General features: G+C 42.9%; 1 protein-coding gene across 1 annotated transcript; it reads left to right on the top strand.

Annotated features, from left to right (window-relative positions):
- Positions 1 to 5241: 5241 nt before the first annotated feature.
- Positions 5242 to 8351, top strand: LOC124667597 (bidirectional sugar transporter SWEET17-like). The gene is made up of 6 exons (XM_047204854.1): positions 5242 to 5304; positions 5379 to 5415; positions 5517 to 5730; positions 5933 to 6097; positions 7785 to 7904; positions 7982 to 8351. Exons 1-6 carry the CDS (start codon positions 5271 to 5273, stop codon positions 8138 to 8140), a joined length of 729 nt encoding a protein of 242 aa, XP_047060810.1. The 5' UTR covers positions 5242 to 5270; the 3' UTR covers positions 8141 to 8351.
- The last annotated feature ends 7599 nt before the right edge of the window (positions 8352 to 15950 follow it).

The following is a 15950-nucleotide window of genomic DNA, read 5'->3' as shown; positions in this document are numbered from 1 at the left end:
CGACAACATGTTACGAGTGTCTCACTGCTGTTACTTAACGAGCAGTGCTGCTTAGTTGCATGCCAAGTTTTGGCAAAATATGGTTACGAAGAAACTAAGGTGGCAAATGCTACTGTTTGTTATTATCGTATTAATTACCTTGGCAGCAGACAAAGGCAGCTCACGGAAACTGAAGTATTGATTGAAACTCATGAATTACTCAGGTCTTCTTCTTCAACCCATTAATCCACCCCAAAAGGAGAGCAGATAGCCAGATATGCTGCGCATGCAAGAGTATGACAAATTGAGATGGCTTTGCTTGCTGTCTCCTCTTCTTTGTAAATGAAGAGTGCAGGATTCCTTGCTTGCAGTCTTCATGTATGCACTCTCCTTGCTTTCTTTTCCGCTTTGTCAAAGCATGAAGCGATATATATGCTGCTCTTTTTGGGGTTTCTTTTTTCAAAGATGATTTCGGATACTGTAACAGAGGCGCTAGCAGATTTGATTTCCATCATGGTTTGCGCCAGCGATGGATGTGCAGTCAGCAGAAATACTGCAAAAGTGAGGCGATTCATTCTCCTTTTTGTTCAACCCATTAATCCACCCCAAAAGGAGAGCAGATAGCCAGATATGCTGCGCATGCAAGAGTATGACAAATTGAGATGGCTTTGCTTGCTGTCTCCTCTTCTTTGTAAATGAAGAGTGCAGGATTCCTTGCTTGCAGTCTTCATGTATGCACTCTCCTTGCTTTCTTTTCCGCTTTGTCAAAGCATGAAGCGATATATATGCTGCTCTTTTTGGGGTTTCTTTTTTCAAAGATGATTTCGGATACTGTAACAGAGGCGCTAGCAGATTTGATTTCCATCATGGTTTGCGCCAGCGATGGATGTGCAGTCAGCAGAAATACTGCAAAAGTGAGGCGATTCATTCTCCTTTTTGTTCAAAGGTAACAGAGACACAGAGTAGCAACGGGCCGGGGTCCAATCTGGAATGGCCGGACGCCATCCCGTGAGCTGCCGGAGAATTATCTGCTCGCCGTCGCTTACCGCCTCTGTTCCGCGCGGGCGCCCAGAACTCCGGGCCGTCTGCCAGCGCTTTCGCCTGGCCGCCGCTGCGGCGCATGCCCGGATCTCCGCTTTTCCCCCACGCCGAGCCAGCCCTCTGGGGGATGACCCACGCATTCGATTCGTGGATAGGAGTAGAGACGAGCAGCTAGAGTTTGGTGATTTGCTTTGTCGATCGAGGAGGCGAAAAAGAAGAAGAGAGCAGGGACAGATTTTGGGGATTGGATCCAACCTAGGAAGCGGAGAAACTATTCATCTGCGGAAAATGCAAAACTGATCCCGAGCTCATATGATCTATTTATCAGGGCCATCTAGTGGTTCTTAGATTGTTGGGATGACATGTATTGCAGGCCGTTGCATTAAATCATGTAATTCTCATTTCATTCCCCTCCACAACGTCTGAAATATCGGTCCCAAAACGAATTTGCTCTTAGAGAAGGAGCATCTAGATTTTAGGGCTTTGCTTTTTCGACCGAGGAGGGAGATAGCTCTTTATTTAGTCCATCTAGTGGCTCTTAGAGCATCTCTAGGAGATCTACATATGGGGCAAATTCGCATAAAAATAGCTCACATGCGGTTATGGCTAAAAACGGGCTAGACTAGGTCCCGTGAACTAGTGAAACTGAAGGAATATGATTTGTCTCATAAATTGATGATTGATACGTTTGGTTTTACAGAGAATATATAGGGGCCAAAGCGGCTAACCCTAGCTTGAGACACAAGCAAAACTAAACCGACATATATAATCTAACAGAAACCTTCAAATTTTTATGTGGGCATAGGCATACGCGCCTTCGCAACATGGAGAAAAGCAGATTCTAGGGCCGAACCGAACACGGCTCTCATCCGTGCGAGGCGTTGAAGCGAAGGACATTTCCTCGTTTCCTTGTTCCCGCCCCCGCTGCCGCCGCATATCATTCCTGCCGACACAGCCCCCTCCGGACTCACTGTGCCTTCGTGGCGCCTCCATGGCCGACCCCACCCTGCCGGTGGTAGCGGTCCAGGTCGCGCCGGTCCAATTGAACCCACCCGCGGCTCCTGCATCTGGATCTGCTACCGCCGCCGTTGGCAATTCCCCGGTTGTCACCTGCGACGGTGGTGTCGTCAAATGCAAGCGACAACGCGACCACGTCGTGTCCGTTGGGGTTGTCGATCCCGCTGCTCCTTTCGCTGCCGCTGGAGGTGTGCCCAAAGTGCGACCAAAGTTGGGCGCGAAGAAGGCACGACCGGTGCTGCAGCCGCCCGTGAAGAAGGCACATGTGAAGAAGCAGCCGATGAAGGCATCTTTGGTGGCTTTTATGGCGGTAGCGGTGGGCGCGCCGGCCTCCAACTGTGCCCCTCCCCACTAGCGAGCGCCCCTCTTCCGATGAGCCGGTCTCGTTAGTGAGCATGCTCAACGAGGCCATAGTCAAACTCGATCACACGCAGCTCGAAGAATACTACGACAATGAGGGCATGGAAGACTACGACAACAACAAGCTCAGCATAGGCGATAGCGGCGACGAGGTAGAGGAGGTAGAGGAACAATTTATGATGGAGTAGTGGCGGCAAAGGGGGAAATCGGTGACGATTGCAAACTACAACGTGTCGAGGACGCGGCATTGGTCAAGGCTTGGGAGTCCATGTCGCTCGATGCCGTGACTGGCACCAATCAAACCGGCAAGCGTTATTGGCGACGAATCGCCGCCACAGACGTATTGATCTCTCCAAGGTTGTTGGAATGTCATTAAGAATCCGTGTAGCCGATGGGCCGGTTGCGGCGAGCAAGTGAGGAGTGCCCCTCCGAGTGGCACCAACGTTGATGACTGGGTGAGTTGCCTTATTTGCATTGTATCGCACTCTAGTTTTCCGTGTGCTCTTTGCATCTTTAATGTACATTATTCACAACATGTAGGATAGGATTGCAACGGAAAGGTACAAGCAAATACCGATTTCAAAAGGAAGGCTATTCTTGCTTCATCATTTCTACAAGTTGCTTGAGCATAACGCAAAATGGAAATTGCGAGAACAAGAAGCACCACCGGCGAGGGTGGGAGGGGGCGCATTTATCCGATTGGACGATGATAAGCTCACCGCCAAAAGAAGAACAATGGAAGGCCGGATGGAAAGAAGAGTGCAAAAGAGAAGTTTAGAAAGAAAACCGAGGCGGTAAGTTTGAGGGACAAGATCGATGAAATGGGGAAATCTAAAGAATATTTGGTGAACCAAACCGCTAGAGGCAAAAATGACGATGATGGGGATGAGAAGTAAAGAGAAGCAAGCCAAGGGGGAACTATTATGAGAATATGAGAAGCACAAGGCCGTCGTTGAGGAGAGAAGATCAAGCGCCGACGAGTGTGCCATGGCGGAGCTTATTGCGGAGGAAAACAATACTATGATGGTGGATCCATCCACCATGGATGCATGCCTATACAAGAGAATGACAGGAGCTCGCAACGTTGGAGATCTTGGAAAGAAGAAGATCAATGGCTAGTTCGGCGGCTACGATTAGTGGCGCGGAAAGTGGTGGCGGTAGCAGCAGCAGTGGCAATGGTGCTGAGGCTCCGGCGAGCGCCGATGATGGTTGATTCTCCATCGATCCGCACCGTGATGCCTCCTTTGGTTTGCCGGGTACTTGTGCAATGTGTGTAGCCGCTGCTTACATAAATTAACAATTAATTTTGCTGTCTAAACATTGCATTTGTCGCATATTGTCGGATGTCATCGAAACTTTGCAAAACCCTATGTTGTGGTTTACTTTTGATTTACCACTATAATATTGTCCGGTATTGCGGGGTCTAGTCTGCGCGAGCATTTTTCGGTTGGATAATCCTGATTTCTGGTCCTACATCTGCATATTTACATGTTAGGTTTGAGGGGTTTACTAGAGATACTCTTAGATTGGTGGAATGGTATGTATTGCAGGCTGTTGCATTAAATCATGTAATTCTCATTACGGTCCTTCAGCTAAGGTTGATACATGTGATGCACCTGCCTATCTTGGTCTTTAAAGTTACAGTCTCTCGCTGACAACTACAAGCCTACAACCAAGTAGTTAACGTTGGAACAAATTTTCACTAACCTTGCTCATATCCAGTAGGGAAGGATGAAAATAATTTGATGTAGGAGGAACTGTAAAAAACGACGCAAAGATCAAAAGAGCCCCGAGACATTAATATTACATATAATTCTAACACAATTACTTAGTACAATAAAAATATAATATATTTGGTTATATGTAAAACCCAAAAACATATCAATAATGTCATCTTAATGGCAAGGCTTGACTCTTTTTTTTATGGAAATCTTCTATAATTCTACCGATCAAGCCTTTTATCCATTGCTAGATGCTCACCACGGTGTTGATGATATTTGGCACCAGAAAATCCCTTTCAATTGTTGTAGTCGCCACAGTTAAAAGCAACGCCAACTTAGAGGTGATAATGTCGCTGGAAGTGCCTTTCAAATATCAAGAAATCTCTAAATTTTCCAATTCTCCAGGTATGAATCATGAGTAATTCAAGGTTATCTTGTAATATATACTAAGATCCATGATAAATATTTGTAGTGCAAGCAATTTTATTCACAGTTAACCTAGAAAATGAATATATGTTTTTGTTACCTATTTCTAATTTTTGATTCGAAGTTGGCTTAACTTTCTCATACAGAGGTCATTTTCGATGTCCAATCACACAATTTTTTCAGAAAATACACACATGAATATATTCACCAAAAAGTAAGGTAGGGCGGCTTTCCTACCTTGCCTTACTAGGAGCTTCGCCCCTGCTCATAGCAATGGCTTTTCTTCTAGCATAAATTATTACTGCTTAAGTGAAGAAACAACATGCATCCCAATGTATCTGGTTGGTCTAGATAACAGTAGCAGATGTGCTCGGGAGCCAAAACGCCAGTTAAAAGTATCAGATGAATGAGGTAAAACACAAGGTTTTTTTTTTCGTGTAACATCACGCAAAATAATGCAGATCTTTGCTGATAATTACAAATGTATATATCACTATATATACGCCAGAAAACAAGAGATCGATAAAGAAGCACGTCGACATCTGCTTGGATCTGCAAGGCCGGTGGAGTATTATTTTCTTGTGTTACACGTGGCATTGCAGGCCCAGCTATAATTCGTAACAGTGTGTCTCTTTCATACAGCACAGGCTGGCCCTGTGCTTTTATCTTCTCTTTAAGTACGATGCACTCCTCGCTAGATAGGTAGCTGGCTTGATCACCATCGGAATGGATTCCACTCTGTTTATCATCGGCATCATAGGTATGAACAAGCATCAACTCTCTCTCTCTGTGTCTCTTACACACACATTCTCTCACCTTCTTTTCGTGTTGCAGGAAACATCATCTCAGTCCTGGTCTTCGTTTCTCCCATGTATGAGCTGAGCCTAACATCGACCATGGCATCCATGCATTTGCAGAAGCATTTTTTGTTCTTGAGGTTGTTGCTTACATGGATCCATATGCATAGGGCAGCCCAACGTTCTGGAGGATCGTGAGCAGCAAGTCGACGGAGGATTTCGAGTCGGCACCGTACGTGCTCACGCTGCTCAACTCGCTGCTATGGCTGTACTACGGCATCACCAAGCCGGACGGCCTCCTCATCGCCACCGTCAACGGCTTTGGGGCTGTCATGGAGACCATCTACGTCGTGCTCTTCCTAGTTTACGCCGCCGATCCTACCACGAGGGTGAGCCCTGCACGGACATGGTTGACAAACAAATCTTACTTGTATTTGTAAACATTCATGTTTGCTTACAAAGAGAGGAGTGAGCAGCATTAAGGAGCTACCTCTTCTTGAATAAGTTAGTTGTACCCCATTCAGGGTAGTTTTGGACAAGGAATAGCACTAGAAGTTTAAGATCAATTATATATCTTGTTAAACTTTGCAGGTTAAAACCGTGAAGTTGGTGGCAACTTTGGACATTGGGTTTTTCGGATTTGTGTTCGCAACCACGACATTTGCAATTGAGGGGCTTGACATGAAAATCATGATTATAGGATTGATATGTGCCTGCCTCAACGTGTTCATGTACGGATCCCCACTGGCTGCCGTGGTAAAACCTTGACACACACCCCTCAACTATGTCAATTATCATATTTTGGTTTAACTAGTGTTCCTATGCATTTTTGAGAAATATTTTGTTTCTTGTTCCGGGGGCTGACATAGGCATGACTTCAGATAGGATGCGGGTAATTGCGCTTGGCGAACAACTAATTTCCATGCATATACAAATAGTCTGAAAAATAGCAGTGTACTTACTTTTGCAAGATAGTAATCAAAAGAATTGCACGCTCGAAGATTGTGATATCTCAGAAACCATGAACTCAAGAGAGCATGCGGGCATCAAAATACATCTGCATTTAACAAAAATATATAGAGCTGTCAGATGTGCACGGATAGGCAAGTAAACTCGTCTAGTTCTGAAAAGAGCATAGATATACATGGGTGGATCGATTGTGTACCTCAACACGACATGTGGAATAGGAGATATCCACCACAATATTATACAAGCCATGCATATAGCATGTTGAGTTGTGTATTATTTGGTATGTCAGTGCATTCCCACTGACAAGTCAGAAAGACACGTTCTAGCGTGAATCAATTAGGAGTATACAGTACCACTATGCACTATATTGTCTCTACATAAAACAGTACTAATAAGCTCTACAATAGTAGTCAATTACGCATGCAGATGGCCAAAAGTTTCACTTGCTATCCACTGTGGATAGTCATGTGATTGTCATTGTTTGTTGGCGATTTAATTAGGTCGGATCTGTACCCCAGCTTATGCATGGGCACATTCAGACATTCTCGTTGTCATATGGGGCTGTTTTTTTTTTTTTTTTTTTTTTGAGTGTGGATTTGGTCACCATGGGTGTGTTGCCCACAGCCCATCTGGCCATTGGCATGGCGTGTGGAGATTCGGGTATAGTTGCCTGCCACCGTAAGAAAGTGAATTAATCGATCGGACCCGGCCCTCTGAAAACTGGCCGTTACATACAACAACGCTGTCCACCTATGGACCACATGCATGCACGATTTTGTACAACAATGTACCAGTAATGCACATTATTACAATGACCAGCAAGATGTTGTACCATCTCCATAAATGATTCGCGATGAAATCAAACACGAGGACGCACAATAATGCATCAGGTAGCACGAAATCGTAATATTTTTGCATCTTTGTTTTTTTTCGAAATGATTTTTGCATCTTTGTACGGTCACAAAATAGTTTATACTGCGAGATATGCATCAGGTTGCAGGAAATCCTAATACTTTTGCATCTTTGTACAATCATAAAAACGTCCATACTAGTACAACATATTCATCACGTAGCAGGAAATCGTAATATTTTTTGCATCTTCTTACAATAAAAAAAAATTCATACTACTCTCTCATTCCAATAAAGGTTGTCCGGAATTTGTTAAAATGTGTATGTATCGAGACACCAAAAACCAAATTTCGTGTCTAGATGCATCCAAATTTGACAAATCTTAGACAATCTTCGTGAAACGGTGGCTAGACCAGTGCATATATACCCCGGGGGGACTCATTAGTTCCCCTTTTTTTTAAACTTGTTTTCCCAGCTTTTAATCAAAACTGGGCATTGTGCTTTCTTTCTAAAACAAACATGGGCCGAAAGCATGCATGGGCTCTTTTCATGAGCAGTTTCTGAGCAGCGTGTACTAGAGAAAATATCTAAAAATATGTGCGCTTGTCAATTTGGGGCGAAACAGAGAACGGTGATTGCATCGAAAAGCGTGGAGTACATGCCGTTCTTTCTATCCTTCTTCCTCTTCCTCAACGGAGGCGTCTGGGCTACCTACGCTCTACTTGACCGAGACGTCTTCCTTGGGGTAAGCATATACATTATACTAAACTTAGCTGCATGATGAGCTTTGTCTAATTTGGTTGCGAAATCTTACTTCTGCAGATCCCAAATGGAATAGGCTTCTTCTTGGGTGGCATCCAACTGGTTATATATGCAGTCTACAAGAACTATAGGGTCAAATCTCAAACCAGTGATGAAGTAGGAGATGATGAATGGCAGGCTGCTTCGACTTCTTTTTTGTCCTCTGATGCAAGGGTTTAGGACGAGAACAATGTTTTGGGTGGTGTTTAGCATAAGTCCATGGCGAGTAAATGTTCAATTTTTCTTTCGTGCGAGCACGTACAACAAATTGGAGTCAGCGAGCTCTATAAGAATTTAAATATTATATTTATTTTTAGTTGGAGGAAAGTGAAAATAAGAGAGAGAATGTAAATGGTTTCTAATGCAAGAGCCAATACTAGCGCGTACACATAAGGACTTTCTGAAAGTGTAGGGGGGTCATATATATTGATAAAGTACTCACTTCGTCCCATGAAATATGTCTTAAGTTTTATCAAAATTTTGATGTATCTAGACACTAATCAGTAACTAGATATATTTAAATTTAGACAAAGTTAAGACAAGTTCAATGGGATGGAGGGAGTGGTATATTTCTAGAGCTGACTATTGTACATGCTGGCTTAGCTATAGATGACATGACATCTTCCTTATAGCCAACAACCAATGAGATCATGCATAGAAACCCGTGTCACCATTTACATGGTTGCAACAAAAATATATGTTTCCTGGACCCTACTTGTGACGGTAAAGCACACGTCCGTTGGGCACCCGAAGAGGAAGGTATGATGAGTACAGCAGCGAGTTTTCCCTCAGTAAGAAACCAAGGTTATCGAACCAGTAGGAGATGAAAATCACGTGAAGGTTGTTGGTGAAGGAGTGTAGTGCGGCGCAACACCAGGGATTTCGGTGCCAACGTGGAACCTGCACAACACAATCAATCTACTTTGCCCCAACTTAACAGTGAGGTTGTCAATCTCACCGGCTTGCTGAAAACAAATGATTAAATGTATGGTGTGGAAAATGATGTTTGCTTGCAGAAAACAAAAGAGAACAATGATTGCAGTAGGTTGTATTTCAGATGTAAAAGAATGGACCGGGGTCCACAGTTCACTAGTGGTATCTCTCCAATAAGATAAATAGCTTGTTGGGTAAACAAATTACAGTTGGGCAATTGACAAATAGAGAGGGCATAACAATGCACATACATATCATGATGACTACTATGAGATTTACTTAGGGCATTACGACAAAGAACATAGACCGCCATCCAGCATGCATCTATGCCTACAAAGTCCACCTTCGGGTTAGCATCCGCACCCCTTCCAGTATTAAGTTGCAAACAACAGACAATTGCATTAAGTACTATGCGTAATGTAAACAATACAAATATCCTTAGACAAAGCATTGATGTTTTATCCCTTGTGGCAACAACACATCCACAACCTTAGGGGTTGCTGTCACTCCCCCAGATTCAATGGAGACATGAACCCACTATCTAGCATAAATACTCCCTCTTGGAGTCACAAGTATCAACTTGGCCAGAGCCTCTACTAGCAACGGAGAGCATGCAAGATCATAAATAACACATATATGATAGATCAATAATCAACTTGACATAGTATTCTATATTCATCGGATCCCAACAAACACAACATGTAGCATTACAAATAGATGATCTTGATCATGATAGGCAGCTCACAAGATCTAAACATGATGGCACAAGAGGAGAAGACAACCATCTAGCTATCGCTATGGACCCGTAGTCCAAGGATGAACTACTCACGCATCAGTCCGGAGGCGGGCATGGTGATGTATAGCCCTCCGGTGATGATTCCCCTCTCCGGCAGGGTGCCGGAGGAGATCTTCTGAACCCCCCGAGTTAGGGTTGACGGCGGCGGCGTCTATGGAACTGTTCTCGTATTTTGGCTCTCGGTACTAGGGTTTTCGCGGACGAAGGAATAAATAGGCGAAGGGGCAGCGTCGGGGGAGCCAGGGGGCTCCCTCCCCACATGTCTGCGTGGCCAAGGCCCCCCCCCCCCCCCGCGCCGCCCTATGGGGTGGGCCCCCTGCTGGCCTTCCCTGACTCTTTTTCGGTGTTCTGGAACACTCCGTGGAAAATAAGGCCGTGGGCTTTTGTTTCGTCCAATTCCGAGAATATTTGTAAACCAACTTTTCTGAAATCAAAAACAGCAGAAAACATGAACTGGCACTGTGGCATCTTGTTAATAGGTTAGTCCCGGAAAATACATAAAAAACATTGTAAAGTATGACTAAAACATGTAGGTATTGTCATAAAACTAGCATGGAACATAAGAAATTACAGATACGTTGGAGACGTATCAGACCCACATGAGGATATACAATCTTGAATAGAAGAACAATCATTAGTTTTACCAAAGAAACATGTTGACTCAGATATTGAAAAATACATCCATTGTTGGGAGGGACCAGTTCTAGGGGTGGGTGTTGGGTCTAGACCGAAAATTCAGTTATAGCTTTTCAGTCTTTTTTTAGGCCGATCTGAGAAATTTGTGAACCGAATTTCACTGAGTTATTTTGCATTTTTGCTAACCAAAAATTTTAGGTACCGGCATAAGAAGCATCCTAGCGGGGTGGGCAAGAGGAGTAACGGCGGAAGACAGTGGGTGTGGCGCTCTCACCATCTCGCGGTGGGATTATATATTGGGCAGGCAAGAGTTCCGCTGGCGTTAGCCAAAGAGGTGGTCGCATCGAGACTACTTCTGCTAGCCTAGGACTTGAGTGTCGCCCTCTGGACCTCTCGAGAATATTTACATTATTGACACACGGTTAGGCTGCTGGGCCTAGGACGGGAAAACGTGGGATATTGGACTGAGCTGTTCGTAGGTTTAAGTCGGTATATTCAATTATTCGGTCTATTTGCAAGTAATGCCCGAAATGGCAGTACAAATTCGTTCTAAAAAGTTTCTACAAAAAATTTCAATCGGTCTCGTTCTATTCAGTTTCTTTCTCGGTCCTTCCGGTCTCGGTTATCAGTTTTTTTGCCCACCACTAACTAGTGTATAGTCCATATTTAACTAACTACTACTTATAACATGATTACATTTTTTCTCAGTTTGAGCATTATTTATAGTTGAAATTTGGTGACATGATATATGTATGCATTTTCTATATAGTCAATTATATTTTCATATTTTTCCAGAAATTTTAGAGTAGGTTTTCTATGTGAGAATGCACTAGTTGCATGACTACTATAGTTGCCAAAGTGCTAAAAAGTGATTTACTTAAGGGTTTGTAGAATGATGTGATAATATTGGGAGTTCACAACCTAACAATATTACAACTTAATCGAGAAAAACGAAGAGCCGTTGTCGACATAACGATTGTGAAGAAGGCACCACTACCACATGGTTTTGAAAAATATTCTATCTTCGGAAATCTTCAACCTCTATCATAACTATAATCCTTATTCATATTTTATTTTTCATAACCTTCTTCCTTAGTTTCACTACTATGGAATATCCCTCCATTAATGCGTCTGACCTCGGTTTTTGTCTGCGTGATTGGTTTGGGTTAATGAAAGTATTCTACTTATGGATTTCGACCAAATATTAATGGAAGTGTGATTCCACTAACTTGGTGGCCCTTTAGTCGAATCCCACCAAGATGGTTGACAAGAACTTCTGGATGGAATTCAACCAACAGGCCCTCACATTAGTGGAGGCATGTCGATAAGAACAAATCAGGCTTAATGCATTGCATTGGGGCTAATGTAGCTGACATTAGCCTTGTGAAAGGGAATTTCCCTCCCTAAGTGTTTTGATGTTAATGAAGGCACATTTAGGGGAGTAATCACGTGCATAAGCTTAATAGGTACTTTAAAATGATGGCACTCCTAAAGCAAGATGGGGTCAAATATGGAAGGGATGGAGTGGAATCAAGTATACATACAAGAACAGAAATGCGCCCAAAAACATGCATGGTAGAGATTCACCCTCTTTCTAACTTATTCTCACATGTTCTTGCTGGGCGGTAGCACCGGAATGGCCAACGGTAGTGCCACTCCCTTCATAGGAGAGACACTACCGGTGTCCATCCCAATGGTACAAGGGCACCGGAACTAGTTATGTAGTACTAGGCCGGTATTAATCATGTAGTACCGCTCATAATTATCTCAATAATTCTAAGTGGTACTACCGTGACCACATCGGTAGTATTGCTCTGTTGTTTCTATGTTGACCAAGTGCCAGCGGTAATCATGTAGCTGGTTTCAAGAGCGATAGTCCCTGTAGCGAATAATCTATATGGAACATTTGGATTTAGAGGGCAACTATATAAGCGGATATTCTTCCATAGGAGGCCTCTTTCTAATTTCTCTCCTCCATTATTACCGCACTTCATTTCCCAAGATCTCTCTTCTTAGTCACCCAAACTCCTTGTTAATTTAGAATTTGGGAAAGAAGGCCTATATCTAGATCTTGAAAAGAAACTTTCCCCCTTGTAATCCTTAGTGGATCTTGCTACTCATGGGTTCTTTATAACCCTAGATGGAAGAGATCGTCATAGGAGAACAATCTTGGTGGTGTAAATTTTTTGATGCGATGGGAGCCTCCAATTGAGTTTTGATGATTCCCAAACCTTTTTTTAATGGTTGTGGTCGCTGCCTTCAAGGCGATCGCTTAGTGTAGAAAGAACAACCATTTTGTGGCTCTTTCACCGGAGAATATGGTGTGTCTTTGTGGCGCTGGTGGATTTGATGTCGCTACACCTTTTCAACGTAGACGTACTTTCCCTCTAAAGGATGGAACTATGGGACCTCATCCTCATGTCTCCATTGCGGTTATTTTTACCCTTTACTTACATGTATCTTTATTGCATTGCTAGAGAATTTAATATCTTTTCAACCATAATTTTGAAAAAGAACTACCTTTTTAAGTTTCTATTCACCCTTCTAGCAGCTCATACCGATCTTAGAGCCTCGACTCTTAACTTTGGCTTTACTGCTTAAGAGAGTACAGTGACCTAAGGAGTTGGATCCTAAACTTGTACAAACGAGTGATGAGGATCCACCTCCCTTCATGTAGGAAGCTGCAATGTCAAGGAGAGAGCATAAATAGTCTATTGCACTTTGGGAAAAACCTTGTTGGAGCAAATGAAAATAATGTTCGAGGGTTACCTTAATAATAAAGAGCAAGTGTCCATTGCTCCAATTTCACAACCAATGTGGTGAACACCATGAAGGAAGGAGTTGTAACACCCCAACAAATATTGACATCTGACGTGTTACCCCTGGCAACTCTCTAGGATCTAGAGACTGGCCCTACAAACCATCACTAGTCTTTCGTGTGCACTTTTAGTCACTCGAGGGAACCCATGAAAAACTTCCCGGTCGGCCATCCATTCTCAAATTTCTCTATGCGAAGCAAGTTTCACTTGGATGTTCGTGAGATGAGCTTTTGGAAAAGAAGTTGCAACTTCCTGGTATGAGTATTCTATTAATCCAATTAATCCCTTAGCAATGATGTCATAGAAGCTCTTCCCAAAATGTCATCTTCTACCATAGAAAAATGTCACATCCCATATTCCCATAGGGAAAATGGCATGTGTCAATATGACGCAATGCCTCCTTCAACGAGTTATAGTGTAGAGCCATATCCCTAGGCCTCATATATATCATATTTCCCCCACCCATGTTAGATGTATTTGGTTTTACTAATTAGAATGCTTTTATGAAATCTAACATATTTAGTTCATCTTCCCAATTGTGGATAACTATCCAGTTAGGTTCTACCCTCGAGATTACAAAAACAAATGTCTCCAAGAGAAGATCAGTGGATAGGCAACTCAATGCTTCCGTCTTGGTCATAATCCAAAAATCTTTGATTTTGGAGAAAATGGTTCACATTACAGCGTCACCATCACCAAAGAAGCTTGGCATCACCTCAAAACATTATTCACCGGGAATGATATCATTCAAAGATCAAAGTTTGATTACGTGAATACTGAAGCCAACAGCTTTGTGATGATTGGAGGTAAATCTCGCGAAGGAATCTACCCGAGGCTCACGACTCTTAATGTGGCCATGAAGGATCTTGGAAGAAAGGATGATGGTGATAAAAGGATAAGCGCAAATATTCGTTGAATTCATTTGTCCATATTAACATAGTACGACCGAAACAATTTACTCAAGAATGAATTTCTCTCGCATGTATTCCAATGATGTGTTGAGTAAGTTCTTTTCCTCGGATATCTTGAAGAATAATTCGCATGCCACCCTTGTACGTGCCCACAAAATAAAAAGGCCCAATCTCGCATGAAAGAACAAGGTAGTGGACCAAGAAGAAGAAATAGGAGACCAAGTATGATTACCATGAGCACATGGATTTTTCCACTAATGCTTGGGAGAAAGGGCAATAACTATAATCCAAGGTACAACTCAAGGAACAAATCTAGTGGCTAGAGGTCAAATGGTTCAGAAATGAGAAATTGCTATAACTGTGGCAATATAAGTTATTTATTGCTGACTTCCCAAATGCAAAGAGAGAATACAGTGGATGTAATCTCATTTTCAAGGACAAGTCCAAGTTTACCCCCGCCAGCAAGAACTTTGGCATCGAAACATCACCAACAAGAAGCCACCCACGAGGGTGTTATCGGTTCAACAGGAGTACAAGGCCGGGAACAAAGAAGATGTGAAACAAGGCGAAGTTTTTGGAGAGGCCGTCATCGCCACCACATGATGCATGCATTTTATATCATCACATTTGCATCATATAGGATAGTTTATATTCATAGTTGCGCTGATAATGCATTATTATCACTTATTTATGTGATTTATGGGACTTCACAATTCTCTTGTTTTGATTTTTAATTCATAGGAGGTAGAAAACCTCATATTTCGCATCGTGATGTTTTAGGGACCTTTATGAATTGAATTAATTCTAGGAAAATAACACATAGGTTTTTGATCGGAGAAAAGACAGTCAGCACACAAGAAGTCAACGTGGTGGGCCACGAGGCCCAAGATCCTACAGCTCCAAGGCCTCCTCCGTGGGGAAATCTAAGTCATTGTCGCCACCAACTCCTCCTTGGCATAAGGGCAGTCTCGCCATCAGCATCTCCATCATCCCCAACATCAGCACCGACTCCAATCCCAAAGATTCACTTCATACCCTTCGTATTTTGGGATACATAGGGACCCTAAATAAGTTTCTAATGTTGTGTGCATGCTTGTGCAGGTGCTCAGTATTTTTTTATTTGGAGGAGAAGTTATATTTTTAGATTGTTTTGTATACCATATATATGGCACTGACCATTGCCATATTTCACCATTGTGAGTAGTTCGACATGTTCGTGAGGGCATAAGATGGATTAGCTATGATTTCTATATATTATTCCTGATGGCTTTGAAATACACCACTTTTTCTCGCGTTTAAACCCTTAGCTAAGTCAAGAAATTGACTAAGTTTACCTCTCGACTTGCCACTAATGACTAATTAATGCAAAGATGTGCAATCTCTTCTATTTTTGAATGGTGTGCAGGAAATCACGTCATAATGATAAATGGACCTCCAATTACTGAAGAAAATCACGTCACGAAGATGGAAAAGTTGACTACGCTCGAACAGGCGGTTCCAGGGACTTTAACGGGCATCGGTACGGGCAATCCTTGCCTGTACCGTCCGCCTGTACCATCTGTCGCAGCCTTTCTGAGGTCAAACCCTATAAGTTTTGTGAAGGACCCGACGCCAAAAAGAGAGCCATTCGCCCCAAACAGAGCCGCCAACCATCAGATCCATCTACACCACAACGAAGGAGATCCATCACCATAGTTCATCCATTCCATTTCCAATCTCCTCCACAACCATAACCATCACCATTTTAATAGAGATCTCCTTGAGAATTGGCGACCATTGTAAGAATATTGTGATTTCAATCCAAGTATTTGCAAAAATGATTTCTATCTTTGTTATTGATCTTGATATCATGTGTGAGTAGTCCTCACAGGCTGAGGGTTGGGGTGAATCCTCAC

This window comes from Lolium rigidum, chromosome 6 (genome assembly GCF_022539505.1).
Source record: "Lolium rigidum isolate FL_2022 chromosome 6, APGP_CSIRO_Lrig_0.1, whole genome shotgun sequence".
Classification (NCBI taxonomy): Eukaryota; Viridiplantae; Streptophyta; class Magnoliopsida; order Poales; family Poaceae; genus Lolium; species Lolium rigidum.
The sequence above is the reverse complement of the archived record's forward strand: the minus strand, read 5'-3'. Positions and strand labels throughout refer to the sequence as shown.

Coding starts and splice junctions, on each gene's coding strand:
- LOC124667597 (XM_047204854.1), top strand. CDS start 5,271: ATGGATTCCACTCTGTTTATCATCGGCATCATAG. Junction 5,305..5,378: donor GTTTATCATCGGCATCATAG/GTATGAACAAGC, acceptor TTCGTGTTGCAG/GAAACATCATCTCAGTCCTG. Junction 5,731..5,932: donor CCGCCGATCCTACCACGAGG/GTGAGCCCTGCA, acceptor TAAACTTTGCAG/GTTAAAACCGTGAAGTTGGT.